Raw genomic sequence first — 15,017 nt, forward strand, 5'->3', positions numbered from 1 at the left:
CCTTGAATTTGCCAACAGAAACCTGATTTTTGGACTTGGTATTCAAAGATGGCGTCATGAGTGGACTTCAGGTCCAGCACCCTGGCTGCTGCCAGTAAATGCATCAGTGTTCATTTTGGCAGTTATTTTTCTTTTTAGTCTGAGTTTTATTCTTTAAATGAAATGTATTTCTATCTTTTTAGTTTTAGTCTGGTTTCAACTGACAAAAACTCGCAGCATTTTAGTCTAGTTTTAGTCCATAAAGTCCTCACATTTTAGTCCTAACTTTTAGTCCAAGCATTTAATTACTTGCCATCAGTATCAGTAATCAGTAAGAGGGTGAAGGCTTTTTCACAGCACTGTATGTCATTCTTCAGAAATACTGACCTACTGCAACAGCTTTTACTGACATGAAACAACACACTACACACAAACTCAGCTCATTTATTTCCTTGTTTTGTTTTTTATTATTGGAATGCTTTATGTGACAACGAGCCAAAACAGTGCAAATGCATTATCGCACCAAACACGGTCTCCTTCAATCATCATCTCATCAAGCTTCATGTCTTATATTTACAAATGGGGTCACTTCTAGACACTCATACATCCCACTGACTTACACAATCCAGCACCACACATACTCTACACAACCGTCCCCATTAACACTTAAGGCACGCACACATACACTATTTATAACACAGCACGCAGATGTGCAGAGCTTAAGACAGCAGTAATGTCGGATAATTTGATGCTCGACAAAAGCCAAGTCAAGAGGAAACAGCTACAGTTAATGCTCACGGACGAATGGTTTTCTTTACAAGACCTGTGATTGCTTTTTAGCTTTTAGCGTGACAATTTTCAGTACAGCTATGTTTTGTAGCTTAAACATGTGGCTACTTCAAAGTCCTAAAATATTCCATAATTTCAGCAAGAAGAGAAGACAGGTCCCGGGGGGGTCAATACAAAAACAGCAGGGAGAGAAACAAATAAGATGGTGAGCAACGAAATAAAGAGGTGCTTCTTGGAGAAAATACTGAAAATGATAAAAGAGGGAGAGGGAGAGAGAGAGAGAGCCTGTGTTTATTAGTTTAGTGTCTGACTGTCAATCTCTGGAGTTTAGTGAAAGATACACATTTAAAAAGAAACTACTGCCTATCTTAACCATATCTCATGTTACGATGAGTAATGTGAGCTAAAAGCAGGAGGACTGGTGTATAAGGGACAAACACTTTTTTTTCATCACTGTATTATGACAGTGGAATATCATTGCCTAGCAGGAGTGTGCTTAAGTATCTTCTTTATAAAAATATGTAATTCAACATCTACTAAAGACACAATCAATAAGTCCTCCTACAGCACATTTAAAAAGCTGGCAGTTAGCGTTACAAAACATTTTGAATGTAAACTTATTCTGAAGACAAAGCTGATGATCTGACCCAGAATCCGTTCTTCCTCTATTAATACACGTGCTGGAAGTTTAAGATGCCACAAATAGAAGCAGCAGGGTCAGATGTGATTTGCAAAATTATGAAGATAATTAGACGTGAAGTTTCAACAGCTTAAAATAACTTCATATGTTTGATTACATAACTGATGTTTACTATTTTTCATCTTCTCTAAAGCTGATGCTTAAAACATGCACGCAGCCAACACCGACGTTAAGGTTGAACCTTTAAGTGATATTCTCTGTATGTGTGGTCTGTGGACAGAAAGGTGTCACCGTGGTATACAATGATCTTTTCAATTCTTTTGAAAGGTATCTAAAAAGTTGCACACTGTAATTTAGCAGAGAAGTACTTTTGGGAGTAAGTGCTTTTGTTTGTGTTAAATATCACAGAAACGACTGAGTTCATCAGAGTAAATTCATCTAAATTAATTGCTCCATGATTATATTTTAGGCAAATTCACCAAAGTGTGAGAAAAAAACCTTTTGCGTCAGGACTTCAAATATTAAATTTCTTCATTTTCAGGATATTTCGAAGCCTCAGAGGTAGAAGTGTGCAGAGTTCCATCAGAAAAGAAAAAAATGAGATACAACTGAAGATTTTCTTTCCCTTTTTAACCCTTACATGACTTGTGATGTCTACCACTAGGTAGTGTCCATTACCATCGTTTTTTGCACTGGCAGCGCCCACAACCTCAGAGTGCTGCCTACCAGGGTTCATTGTTGCTAGATGACTTCTGCTACACTGATTGGTGTTCATTTGGTTTGTTTAAAAATGGGCGAACTGAGCTTGTGCTTTCACTTTATTCACAGAATTATTACCAAGAAAAACCTAAAAATAGTGCAAATAAAAATCCTGTCCTGGTAAAAGCAACAGCTCTACATCTGTGCATCATGTCCCCACATGCAAGAAGCAGCGTGCTTTGAAACACAGATCACAGCCTGTTGTGATTTAACCAAAGTGTCTGCACTCAGGTTCTGCCTGAACATTGTACCGAACAGTGCAAGCAAATAAATCAAGCTTTGGTTGTGCACTTTAAACAATTCAGACGTGCATAATGTCATGATATTCCACCACAATTTTTATAGAACTAAAATGAAGTGACGGTGTATGCCCAGTCTTAGTTACACCTCCACCTCTGTTGATGATATGAGAAGTTCTGCCCCTTCTTGATTTCGATTGGTCAGTGAAGGAGAAGTAACACTAAAGAGCACTGGAAAATGGGCACTAGCAGTGCAAATAAGAAAATAACAGCAATGGACACAGGTCTGTATTTCTGTGGCTAGGTTGGGAACAGTTACTTTGTTGCATACTGGTTAGACATAAGACATTGTACAATATTAGATAATATTCTGCCTACTGTGAGAATCTTTTGTAGTGGATCTTTTGTGTTTGAACAGAGCGTGTACAGTTGACTGTTGGTAGGAGGGAGTAAGGAGAAACCATCTTTTCCCCCTGAGACTGGTGACAGGAGGAAGCAAATTCTTTATCTACAAGGCAGGATGAATCTGTTTGTGTGTGCCACTGCAGTCCCTCATGATCTCAGAGTATCTGTCTATGATTCTGAGTAGTTTGACCTATATAAATGCTTAAACAACGAACGATCACAGTGTCTACATCTGTAGTGAGGTCTCTCTCCCTCTTTAGCACCTCTCCACACCCGACCCTCCATTCATGATTTTAATCCCCCACCCCTTGACAGCCCATTCACATCAGGGTGTCTCCTCCCCCCTGTAAGTGAGCTCTTCCTCCTCCAGAAACCAGAGACATGTCTCCCTGCAGCAGGTGAGACACGCCTCTGGGTAAACATGCTGATCGACCATTCGCCCTTAAACCAGCGATGCCCGCCTCTCCTCTGGCGTCTCCTCCAGTATCTGAAGCAGTAGGTCGCTGAGGGGCTTGGCGATGGTGCGGTAGCCTGAAGACGTCAGGTGGAGGAAGTCAAACATGTCCTGTGGGATGATGGTCCCGTCAGAGTGGACAAAGTCCCCGCTTACATCCAGGAACTGAGCCTGGCCCAGACGAGGTAGCCAGGAGCGCAGGTACCCGTTTACTGCTGTGTTCTTCTCTCTCAGTGGGTTTGGACGCTCCCCTCGAGGCAACAAACCCTGAAGACCATAAAAATATTACAGACAGGTTAACCAGGGTCAGTTTTGCTGATATTTGATACTGAAATATCATTGAGGGTAAACAAAAGATCTCTATTTGCACAGAGGTAAAAATGGCCTTTTCTAAATAAATTCAACTGAAACACAAACATAAAAAACTTGACGATCTGCATTGAAGAGGTTTCATTTTTAACTTCTTTTTAGTGAACTTCTTTTTTTATTGCTGGGTCTTAAGCACAGTCTTGAGCTGTTTACACATATGAACTATTGAAAATTTAAAGACATTTTTTAGGTAGGCTGCACCAGAAATCTTCCTGAGTCGATTGTTACACATGAATCTCGCGGTACACCAATCAGAAGTTGTGTGCATGTGTGAAAGCCCCTGAAGTGGAATTCCAGCTGTTTTTTCAGTAAATCTTTATTTTATATTACAGATCAGAAATTCTTCTAGATTAACCTGGAATTTAGTATATTCTAACTTGAAGATGTGACCCAGGTAATTCGTGGATATCGGTAGCTTTTTAAAAAAAAAACTGCGTGCAAAAATAAAATTAGACACTTTTCTAACTACTTACCAGGACTACAATCTTTGCTTTAGGAAGGCGGGAAGTGAGCAGCTGAGCAATAGCAAGAATACCTCCTGCAACCTGCTCTGCTGTGTGTTCATAGTTGTTGGTTCCTACCCACAGCACCACCACCTGGACAAAAAAAAAAAAAATCACAGTTATTACTCATGATTACTAACTGATTTTACATCTGCATCTGTGTGAGAATTTCAAATAATAAGGCCTAAGTCAGTTGTTGAGTTGCCTTGAGAGGCAGCCACAGCTTTATACACAAAGTGTTCAAATTTCTTGGTTTTATACATTTTATAAGGACCCATTCATTGGAGGAAAGGTTGAAGAGATGTGCACTCAAGTAAGCTGTTATTCTCAAGTTTTCACACGTAAACTTCTACCTGTTAACCCTCCTGTCTTCTCCATCAGATGTGCATCTAAGCCTGGTGTGCTGGAGTTTGACGGGCTGAAGTTTCTGTGTTAAGACTGTAATAAGACAGATGTAGGCCTAATCATTTCCAAGAAGCAGATAAATGTGAAAAAAGAAGTAGAAATGTAGCTGTGAAAAGGCTCTCTTTTTTCCAGCTGTGTTTGAAAGCAGGATGTGCTGCACTTTAAGAGATAATCCATGGGAAATTGAAGGCTCTAGTAGCTACATTTGTCCATGAAAAATTCATTATTGTAAGCAGATACCTTTGTTATAACAAGACTGAACTAGTGAAGCATTTTATTTTTATATGTCGTGAAATTTTGCTGTCACTCTACGATGTTGATTACATGCGGTTAACATGAAAAAGGAAAAATTTGTATAACGGAATTGGCATGTTGCTTTTCAAAAGGAGATTAATATTTCTCTTTTTCACATTTATATGCTTGCAATGCTCTAAAACCAGCTGTCTGCAACTTTGGGAGCTGAATCACTGCTACGGCTCAGTTCAAACTGCTGTGACTATCGCTAGCAATATTTTAAAATAGTTGTATTGCAGATCTTTGGTCTGAAATGGACTTTAGAGACAGTCACTAATGGTGCTTTCACATTAGGCCCAGATGTTTCAAACTACGCCGCAGCGCAATTCCTCCCCCTCCCCCTTCCCCCGCTGGCTTGCTTTCACACTAGCAACATCGAACTGTGCCCGGGCCCATTTGCGTATTTACTCAGTCTGAAACAGCAGGTGGCGGTATGCAAGTAGCTGGTTTACAACCCTGCCAGCGAAGAGAAAGAAGAAGAAGGTACCATGGCAACCACTGGGGTTATGACCTGAGCAAAGATTGTTTTTGTTTTGACCTGGCAAAAAGTCCATCCTGCAGCCATGAATGATTTAAAATCACTTTTTAAGATGCCAAAAACGTTGCTCTTCGCATCTGCACATCAGCTCAGAGGATTAAATGTTCGTGCTGAGCAGATACAGCGGTTTTTTGAGGTGACAGGAGACTTTTATTGCCTTTGCACCTCCTCTCACTGACTCCAACTACTGTTCATCTGTAATGTGAGTCACAACAGACTGTTTATTGACTGGATTCTGATGATTTCCGCCCTTTCTAGAGGAAAAATGTGAACAAACTGCCGCGCTGTGGAAAGAAGTTTAGTTTTTACGATGACGTCATAAAGCTGATACGTCACTCTGTCCTGTATCCAGGCGCAGCTGCATTCACATCTCATCTGAACTGAGCCAGAGTCCACTTGAATCGCGCTGAGACCACCTCCCCAAGTGGGCCGGGGCACGGTTTGTTTGCATTCACACTACTATAACAAACCTGACTTTGCGCTCAAGTGCACTCGGATCAGGGACTGGGCCCCTAATGTGAAAGCACCAAGACATTAGAGAAAAAATGCTCTTATTTGTCAGAAATAGGTAATACATATACTGTAATATTCTGACTTTTCCTAGTCAGACCTGCTGACAGCTGTCTTTCTTGCATACACAAGTTTTCTTTTTTTGAAGTACTATAATTGATAACAAAAACACAATCCTTGGATTTTTTTCTTTAATGAATACTAAGTTATACTTAAAATAAAAATACTGACTGTTAAATGTTTATTGGAAAAAAACCTTTAGGAGGTTTAATTAGTATCTTTAATTTTCACTCTGACAAATCTCCACCAAAGAATGTTAAGTGTCAAACCTCTCATCTCCTCCGTTCTCTTTTAAAATTCTGTCATCATTCATGATGGAAATGTCTTTATATATGTTGAATAAAGCTTAGAAAAATAAAGCTTTAAATTAATGTTGAAATAACAGATGTCTTAGATGCTGCATGAACTTCACATTAGCAAAAGTTTTAAACACGTTTTACCAATCCCTTTGTTTAATATTACTGAAATAAATCAAATCATAGAAACAGAAAAAAACACTTTAATTAGCTGAATTCTTCTTGACTCCAGAGTTACCAGTTACAGACTCATATTCATCCCTCTCTGTTTCTCACAGTGGTTGTGGATTATGAGTTTGACAGGGACCTGAAAAAAGAACTGAACAGCTTAACAAAGAAACTTTAATAATCAAAACAGCTGCCCCTGAAACACATTCAATATAAAATCACTGCTTGAAAACAGGGGCAGACTTATAACTGTAAAACAGAATGTGCTTTTACTTTGAAAAGCATTCTGGAAGTGAACTGTACCTTATATTCTTACCAGGGATGTATACAGGGAATCTGCTTTGGGATACAGTGCTTTTTAACTGTGCTCCTCACAGAGTATGAGGGCTCATCAGTAGCTTCAGATAGAGCTACACTCACGCCATTACTCATGACAAGTAACTGAACTGTTTAATTCACTGTTTACCAAGAATATGAACAGTAGAAAGACCAGACACAACCCTGCAGGCACTCACTGTGCATTAAAAGGAGGGAGCATGTGCTCCATTTACCACACATTACAAAACAAGCACTTCACAGCATGTGGCACAGTGATCATTTAGCCTCCATTATCTTATTTTTATGGTCGTGGGAAGCCCAAATCGTAATCATAATTGAAACTCAATTAATCGCCCAGTACTAGAATAGGAAAGGTCTGTGTGTGTCAGAAAGGCACATGAATAAAATTCTTATGAAAGGTCTTCCTATGCAAGAGACAACTACAGTAAATGTTTTCTCCTCAGACCAACTGACAAGAAGTCACCAGGATCGTGGGTCTCACCTTGGGACGGATATTCTCTAGCTCTCCATTCTGCAGCCTCCACAGCACATTACAGGTGGTGTCGCCTCCCACGCCAAAGTTGAGAGCATGAAGAGGAGAGAACAACTCCCTCCAGACCTGTGGATACAAAAACAAAAATAAGCATCTTCAGGTTGCAGTAAAGTATCTCAATAAGACTGGGAAAGTGTAGAAAGTAGGACAATTACTTTATTCATAAAAGTAAATCAATCACTTAATTTAGCAGGTGTAAAAAGCAACAACAAGCTACTTATTTGTTTGCATTTTATTAGTTCAAATAAAATGGTTTCTTTATTAAACAAAAACTTTTCCAATCAAGAAGTCTTTATAATTTTTTCTTGAAAAGAGGGGTCATCTGATAATCAGGGTCATCTCATATATTTACGCTACTAAGGCAAATTAATTTAAGGTGCCACATTAGAGGTTAGTTTTTCAAGTACAGAAATGCAAGTAAATAGTCTCACCTCATATTGATGCATTAGTTGAACCATTGAATCTCCCACAAACAGCACATCTGGCTCAGCATCTTTACACTCCTGTACAAACCGTGTGTGCTGAAAAAAATAGGCTTTTTACAAGAGGACTAGATATGAAATTATAAAGATAAACATTTCATTAACAGACAACTAATCAGCTACATTTAAGTTATTCTACTCTGCCTTAACACCATCGAATTATGAGTTTTCTAGCTGCAGGATTACACCCGTTACCCTCAAAGTCCAACAAAATCCTTCAAGCTCATCAGGGGACAAGAAACGTCTGGTGCCCCATCTGATAGCGAGCCTGCAGTAAAGCAGACGGTCGCAGCCCTATTAGCTCTGGAGGATTAACCTTTCATAGACCTGCAAGGAGGTGCAACCAGACAAGCTAGATAAAACAGCATTCTGAGAAAAAGCTGAGCCTTAGGAATTAATGGTGAGAAACAAAATTATGGTATTTTTTTAAAGGCAGGTTTGAAATCCTTTCTTATATAAAGTGTTATAAGGCATTGTGGTAAAGTCATTTAAATCATGAGTGGGAATCAAACACTCTGTTTAACGTTATTAATGTGGTTTTGAATACAGTAGTAAATAGAAGATGCAGATTATAGAATAATGTTATTGAAATGGCGTGGATTGCTCGTCATCAACTTATGTTTATGAACAGATATATAATGCATGCAAACTGAAGAGCATGACATGTAAATCTTTGAAATTATTTAAGGGGATACTTCTTTATTAAGAGCTTTTTTAATGGGATAGTCCCCTTAAGATGTACCGTCTCATGTTTAAGAGGTGCCCAACACAAAAATCATATTCACCATGTGACAACAAAGTTTAACAAGCCATATCGGATATAACACGTGTACACATTGCTAACAATAAACAGACAAAAAAAAAAAAAGTTAAAAACCATATATAAGAGAAACAAAAACTTTACAACCACGTGATGGCCTCTAATATCAAAATAAGAAGTGAATGGATCCAAATAACATCGGATATAAAAATATAGGTACTGTAAATGGGTACACATATGTTAATATACCAACATAAGGTGAATTCAGTGATATTAAAGAGAGAATTCAACATCATTTGGTTTCTGAAAAATGTTGGTGTACATTTATTAGAGACTGGTTTGTAAATAATATTACAGAAAATGCGGAATTAACCCATGAATAAGTAACGCATATGATCTAGATGGTAATTTTTCGGGGGAAATAAGGTATTTAACATAAATGAAACTAAGATGTTAATGGTTGATACTGTGACAATAATAAGTGCCACTAACCTGTGACATCCAGCGTCCATCTCCCTGTACATCCTCTACAGGCCGAGGCACTGCTGCTGGGTTCAGTTCATCACCGCTCATCCTACAGCAGAGACATCCCCGCTTATTGACCATGAAACATAACAATGCATTGATGGCTACGAAGTCAACTCAAACAACCATAATTCATCGTTCTTTCATAGGCTGATGCTACAGCATATAGAGGAAGGCATCAGCATCAGCTAGCAGAAACCATTGGTCTGATGCATCAGCTTAACGCTACAGTAGCAGCTAGGCTGGCCTAATACGGATGTAGGCTACTTTCGCTTTCAAAGAGGGTGCTTAAAGACCACTGAGCAGATTGCATTAAACCCTTTGGGTTACTGTTTATCTGACGTTAGCTTGCTTGCTAGCCGGATGAAGCTAACATTAGAATGACTGGAGACTGTCATAGCGGTATCTCTGGTACTGAACGTTTGACACGCCCGTCGTAAAAAGAAACATTTCCACAAAGTACCACGTAATATATTTATAATATATACTACCTGGAAGGGTGTCGGCCGTCGTTTCTCTTCTCACTTGGCTACAGAACAGTTGTTTTGCCCAAACTTCCCCTCAATGCTGACGGGTGGCTGAGGCGGGTGATGCTCGCTAGCTGTCGTTAGCTGACTCTAGCTAGACGAGACAACAAAAGGTGTGTCAAGAAGGCAAACAGCAGAGACTCTGTGGAGAGAAGAGCGCCGATATGTTACCACCAACTGTAACACAGTCAGAGGGCACTACATCGAACAACATAATAATCAGGGTTTATTTTACCCTGATTTTTGTCTGCCGGAAAACAATCTATGGCAAGTTGCAAATATTTATCACTAAAACTCAGATTTCGGCCCATGACTATACACGTTACATTAACATTTATACATCTTAACGTTGTCAATCGTGGATTATGTTTTCTGCGGTCAGGTTTCGGGTGCACGCACCTTAAAGGCTATCCTGAGGGAAATAAACACACCAAAATCACGAACTGCAATGAATCATGGGTGGGGCAACTGATAGAAAAAAACATTCATAGTTGAAGATGTTTGACATCAGTATTACAAAAACGTTTTTTCTCAGTTATATTAGTCTGATTGAACGTGAGACAATAGCTCAGTTGAAAATTAAAATGACAGTTTGCGTTAAACGACGGACTGAACCGCTGACATCTTTGCTGACCAACGTACAGTAGGCTGATCTCTCACTCACACAGTCATGCCCCATCTTGATTCATCCATGCTCATCTCAGCTGAGCGCAATGCATCATGGTCAAGATAGATCAAATGCTGTATTCCTATACTGCTGGGAACACAGGAACATCATCTTCCCATTTCATATGTGATGAAATAATTGACTGTAAAATTAGAAATAAACACAATGTTTTAATCCGTTAGAAAGACTGTTGTTTTCCTCAAATAACAGCATAACTATCCCACTGATTCAGAAAACACTGATGTTTTTCTTACTAATGAGACAGTTATACCTGAAAACAAACAAATCTGCTCTTTTTCTGAATAGATACTTTAGTTCTTTCTTTGGTTTGAAAAAAGAGACCATCTTTATTTTCTCAAGTGAATGTATTATGCTTCTGTGGAAATATACCTGTTTAACAACTTTATAAAATAAAGTTATGATTTATTTTAGTATATGTCTCTTGGATGATAAAAGAGCACCGACTAAATTCAGTAACTTTATGCTTAATATGCCTCCAAATCTTCCTCTGTCTTTTTGTTTATTGAAATGTGACCAGAAGACAATTCTCATTGTGTCTGAGCACAATCTGTGCAAGATACTTACAGAGAAACAAAGAACAGCCATTCTTCTGCCCTGCATGTGCAGACAGATCCTTATGTTAATGCAGTTCAGTGGCATGTTTTGAGGAAGTGTTCTTTATATAAGCTTAATGCTGCTCCACCCATCAGCAACAACATACCTTTGCCACAGTGCTTCGGTGCTGCAGCCTGCTGTGAGGAGCTTTTATGAATCAATTTAAGTAACTAACATTTGAGTGATATTTAAACAGCATGTTTTAAAGAACTCTCCTGTTTCTTCCGGGAGATTTTTGGTACCATGTGAGTTTGACCAGCCTGTTGGTTTTTGTTCTTAACGCCTTAAACTGAAATGGTAATACTAAAGTGCCTATAAAAAGTAGTCACCCTCTTGAACGTTTCATGATTTTATTGGATATACAAATCAGTCATAGTCAATATAATTTGTCTTTTTTGACATTTTTTTTCCCCCAAAAATCTCCTTAATGTCAAAGTGAAAACAGAAGTCTACCAATTAATGTCAATTAAATAAAATTATGTAAGACAAAATAAGTGACTGCATAAATATTCACCCTCTTCAAGTCAGTATTTAGTAGATGCACCATTATCTGCAATCACAGCACTGAGTCTATGTGGATAGGTCTCAATCAGGCTTGCACATCTGACAACCACAATTTTATTCCATTCCTCTTTGCAAAATGGCTCAAGCTCTGTCAGGTTGCATGGCATCAGGTGAGACCAGCTTTACCAGTCCAGCCATAAATTCTCTATTTGATTGAGGTCTGGGCCACTCCAGAACATTCACTTTGTTGTCTTCAAACTGTTTCTGTGTAGCTTTTGCTGGATGCTTCGGTTATTGTCTTGATGGAAAAGAAATCTTCTCTCGAGCCGTACTTCACTTGCAGACAGAATAAGGTGGTCCTCAAAGGATTGTCTACTAATTTGCTGCATTCATTTTACCCTCTACTTTTACAAGCCTTCCAGGGCCAGCTGCTGAGAAACATCCCCTCAGCATGATGCTGTCACCACTGGGCTTCACAGTGAGGATGGTCTGTTTGTGGTGATGTACAGTGTTTGGTTTCCATCAAACATAGAGTCTTCTCTGATGGCCAAAAAGCACAATTTTGGTCTCATCAGACTGAAGAACTTTCCTCTGGTGTCTTGGTGGCATCTCTCACAAGTCTCCTTACACAATCACTCAGTTTGTGAAGACAGTCTGATCCAGGCAGACTTACACATGTGCAATATTCCCTCTATGTTTTGATGGTGGATTTAATAAAACACTGGGGAATGTTCAGTGCCTTGGAATTTTTGTACCATCCCCTGACTTATAATTTTCAACTACTTTTTCTCTGAGATGCTTGGAGTATTCTTTTGTCTTCATGGTGTAATTGTAGCCAGGATTACTGATCCACCAGTGACTGGACCTTCCAGACACAGGTATCTTTATTCTACAATCATTTAAGACTCATCCACTGCACTCAGGTGATTCCCATTTCACTAATTATGAGACTTCTAGCACCAGTTAGCTGGACCTCTGTTGAACTAGATCAGTCACTTTAAAGGGAGTGAATATTTATGCAGTCACTTATTTAATATAACACATTTTTGTTTGTTTGGGGTGAAAACCTTTTATAGGCACTGTATGAGATATTACTGGCATTAGACATCCAGCCTTGGCTTAATACATAAACACAAAACGTTAGAAAGTTTAGTGTACTGTAGATATGTCTTCCTTTTTTCATTTAGATTACATTGTGACACACAAAAAATAGTCTTATATTGTCAAATCTTGCCATTAAATGATTTGTTTCCTACTGAACATCTTTGTTAAATAATGAAATGCACCCTGATGAAAGGTGTCAGACACATGGAGTGCCCACTGTTTGAACTATACGGACCCACAATCATTAACCAGCTACAAAAAGAGAGCATAAGCAGAGTGTGACATGAGTTACTTTTGTGTTTGTTACTAATGGTCTATGAGTTTACACATTGATCACTGTACTCTAACAGTGCTCTTGTTTTCTAGGTCAGTGGAAAACAGATGTGGAACTGAGGTGCATCTTCAGCTCATCCTGTGTCACATCTGTCTGTAGACATAGCCCGGTACTTCCAGTCCCCTGCATGCAGCATACAAATAGGTGTGTGTTGAGGACATAATGCTTAATGATGATGCCCTGACCTTTTTTTACTGTAACTTACATAGCCCTGTTAGAGCACCAGGCCTGCACAATATGTAAAAATATGTGATATGCAATAACATTGTTCAATGTTGTGATAATGAGTGCTCAATAAATAAGTCACAGTTTCCATGTCTCTTCACTGTTCTTCATATTGCATGTTGCAATATTTGTAAGAATTATAACAATATAGCTAAGCTCAACAAAAAATGTACTTGATAGTCTCCACTCTTGGACACAGCAAGTGACATTTTGCTTTTCAAGCATTGTTCAAAGAACAAAAAAACAAACAACAAAAAAAAAACCTCTCTGCCATCAACTGACTCAGTGTTGTCTCACATAGTAAACACCGAGACTGTATTTTACCATGGTGAAACAGGCTGATGATACTGCTGCGCTTTTTGGTGAGTGGTAAGCGACTGATGATGTGGTTTGTGGTTGTAAACTCAGTGCTGCTATAAATATGTTTAGATTAGAAAGAACACCTTTAAAACTGAAACAAGCAACAACATTTAAATAGAGCAGTTCATGCAAGAGAGAGAAAGGCTAAGTAAAATAAATTCAGAGTTTAAACTAAATACTTAAGTCCCTGTAAAGTGGAATCCAAAATTTGTGTCTTAATATAAATATAGCAGTCCATGACCTCACCAAAACCACCAAGCACTACATCTCAATATAGTTGTTAGCCGATGCCACAGCCCTCACTCAAAGTTAACAGCCAGCTACATGCTGTGTTTTTGTTCATTGTGAGGTAAACTTCCCAAATCTATCAGCTACGGTGGCCTACAGGCTGTTAAAAGTATCATAACAGAGAGACTGGTGCCAGAAAACTGTATATTTCATCTCCAGTACCTTAAGGTCAGGTGACAGGCTTATTGCTGGAGTGCTGGTCTATTTTTTTCCACATGAGCCAGATGCAGCAGGAACAAACACCTGCTGAAGAGGTGGACACATTCAGGTTCTGCCAAGTCTGTCATAATAAAAGCCTCCAATGCAAATCAACACCCAAGAATTTTATTTTGAAGAGCAACATCTGGAAATGAAATTTTTTCAGCAGCAATTTAACAAAAACTTCTTAGAAACGGGAGGGACATAAATACACATACCTCAGAAAATGAGTTTCTCTGGTGGCATAAAAAGAGAGCTTTATAGCAGACAGATGATTCCTCCAGTCAGGTTGTAGCATTTTTTTCTTGAGAGGATCATCTTTCTTGTGAGTGGGTTTGGCTTCAGCTCATTCAACTGACACACACCCACACCATCCTAGAGGGATGCTACTGCTTAATTTTTTATGATTTTAAAGCTTCATTTTATAGACTTAGAGATATTTTAAAAGACTGAAATTTGGCCTAGTGGTTTGTAACAGTGTGGCCTGTCCTTCAACAAACTGAAATACTGATTTGTTTTAATAGGTTAAGAGGGACTTTAAAGATTCTGAACAAACCAGTCAAAAATATTAGTGACCAATGACGCTAAAAACCTGCACAAAGGCATTGTTACATGTTTGCCTACAAAAGAGATAGGCCTATACATTTGCACTGGGGATAATTGATTAATTAGGCTATTTCAGATATTTTGCTTACTCCTCGGATAAAATTCAGAGATATTTCAACAGTCTAGGTATTAGAAGTAAGCAAAAATATCTCAGACTAAAGCTAATTATGAACGGACCTTAACTGTATTGTGAACCAATATATGCTATACCTGTTTTTGTAGACACTCGACGTGAGGATCCTGAATGACTTGTAATACAAAGCTTAGGCCACACGGTGGAAGCAGTCAGCAGAATTTTAGAGTTTCACTTGCCTCTCTGTCACTTCTGAAATACCATCTAAATGTGCATGTTTGTAACAGCTGAATGAACACAGTCGAGGTGTCGAGCAGCAGGTATTGCAGGTGAGCTAACAGGTTATGCGAGTGAGGAGGGAGGCAGCAAACGCCGCCTACCAGGTGTGTTAACAGGCTGACTCACGTTTTCACCACCGGAGCGGAGATTCACACCAGAAGATTCCTTTTTAATTCTACGACTGTCTGCGG

General features: G+C 38.9%; 1 protein-coding gene across 1 annotated transcript; it reads right to left on the bottom strand.

Annotated features, from left to right (window-relative positions):
* Positions 1 to 433: 433 nt before the first annotated feature.
* On the bottom strand, positions 434 to 15,017 carry pafah1b2 (platelet-activating factor acetylhydrolase 1b, catalytic subunit 2). The gene is made up of 7 exons (XM_041800997.1): positions 14,953 to 15,017; positions 9,538 to 9,667; positions 9,014 to 9,095; positions 7,711 to 7,800; positions 7,229 to 7,345; positions 4,108 to 4,230; positions 434 to 3,532 (listed from the first exon to the last, which is right to left on the bottom strand). Exons 3-7 carry the CDS (start codon positions 9,092 to 9,094, stop codon positions 3,254 to 3,256), a joined length of 690 nt encoding a protein of 229 aa, XP_041656931.1. The 5' UTR covers position 9,095; positions 9,538 to 9,667; positions 14,953 to 15,017; the 3' UTR covers positions 434 to 3,253.

The sequence above is a fragment of the Cheilinus undulatus genome, linkage group 12, assembly GCF_018320785.1.
Source record: "Cheilinus undulatus linkage group 12, ASM1832078v1, whole genome shotgun sequence".
NCBI lineage: Eukaryota > Metazoa > Chordata > Actinopteri > Labriformes > Labridae > Cheilinus > Cheilinus undulatus.

Excerpts from the sequence above, each read along its gene's own strand:
- pafah1b2 (XM_041800997.1), bottom strand. The coding sequence starts at position 9,094 with ATGAGCGGTGATGAACTGAACCCAGCAGCAGTGCCTCGGCCTGTAGAG. Across the intron at positions 4,231-7,228 it reads TAGAGAATATCCGTCCCAAG|GTGGTGGTGCTGTGGGTAGG; the intron begins GTGAGACCCACG and ends TTTTTTGTCCAG. Across the intron at positions 3,533-4,107 it reads AAGCAAAGATTGTAGTCCTG|GGTTTGTTGCCTCGAGGGGA; the intron begins GTAAGTAGTTAG and ends TATGGTCTTCAG.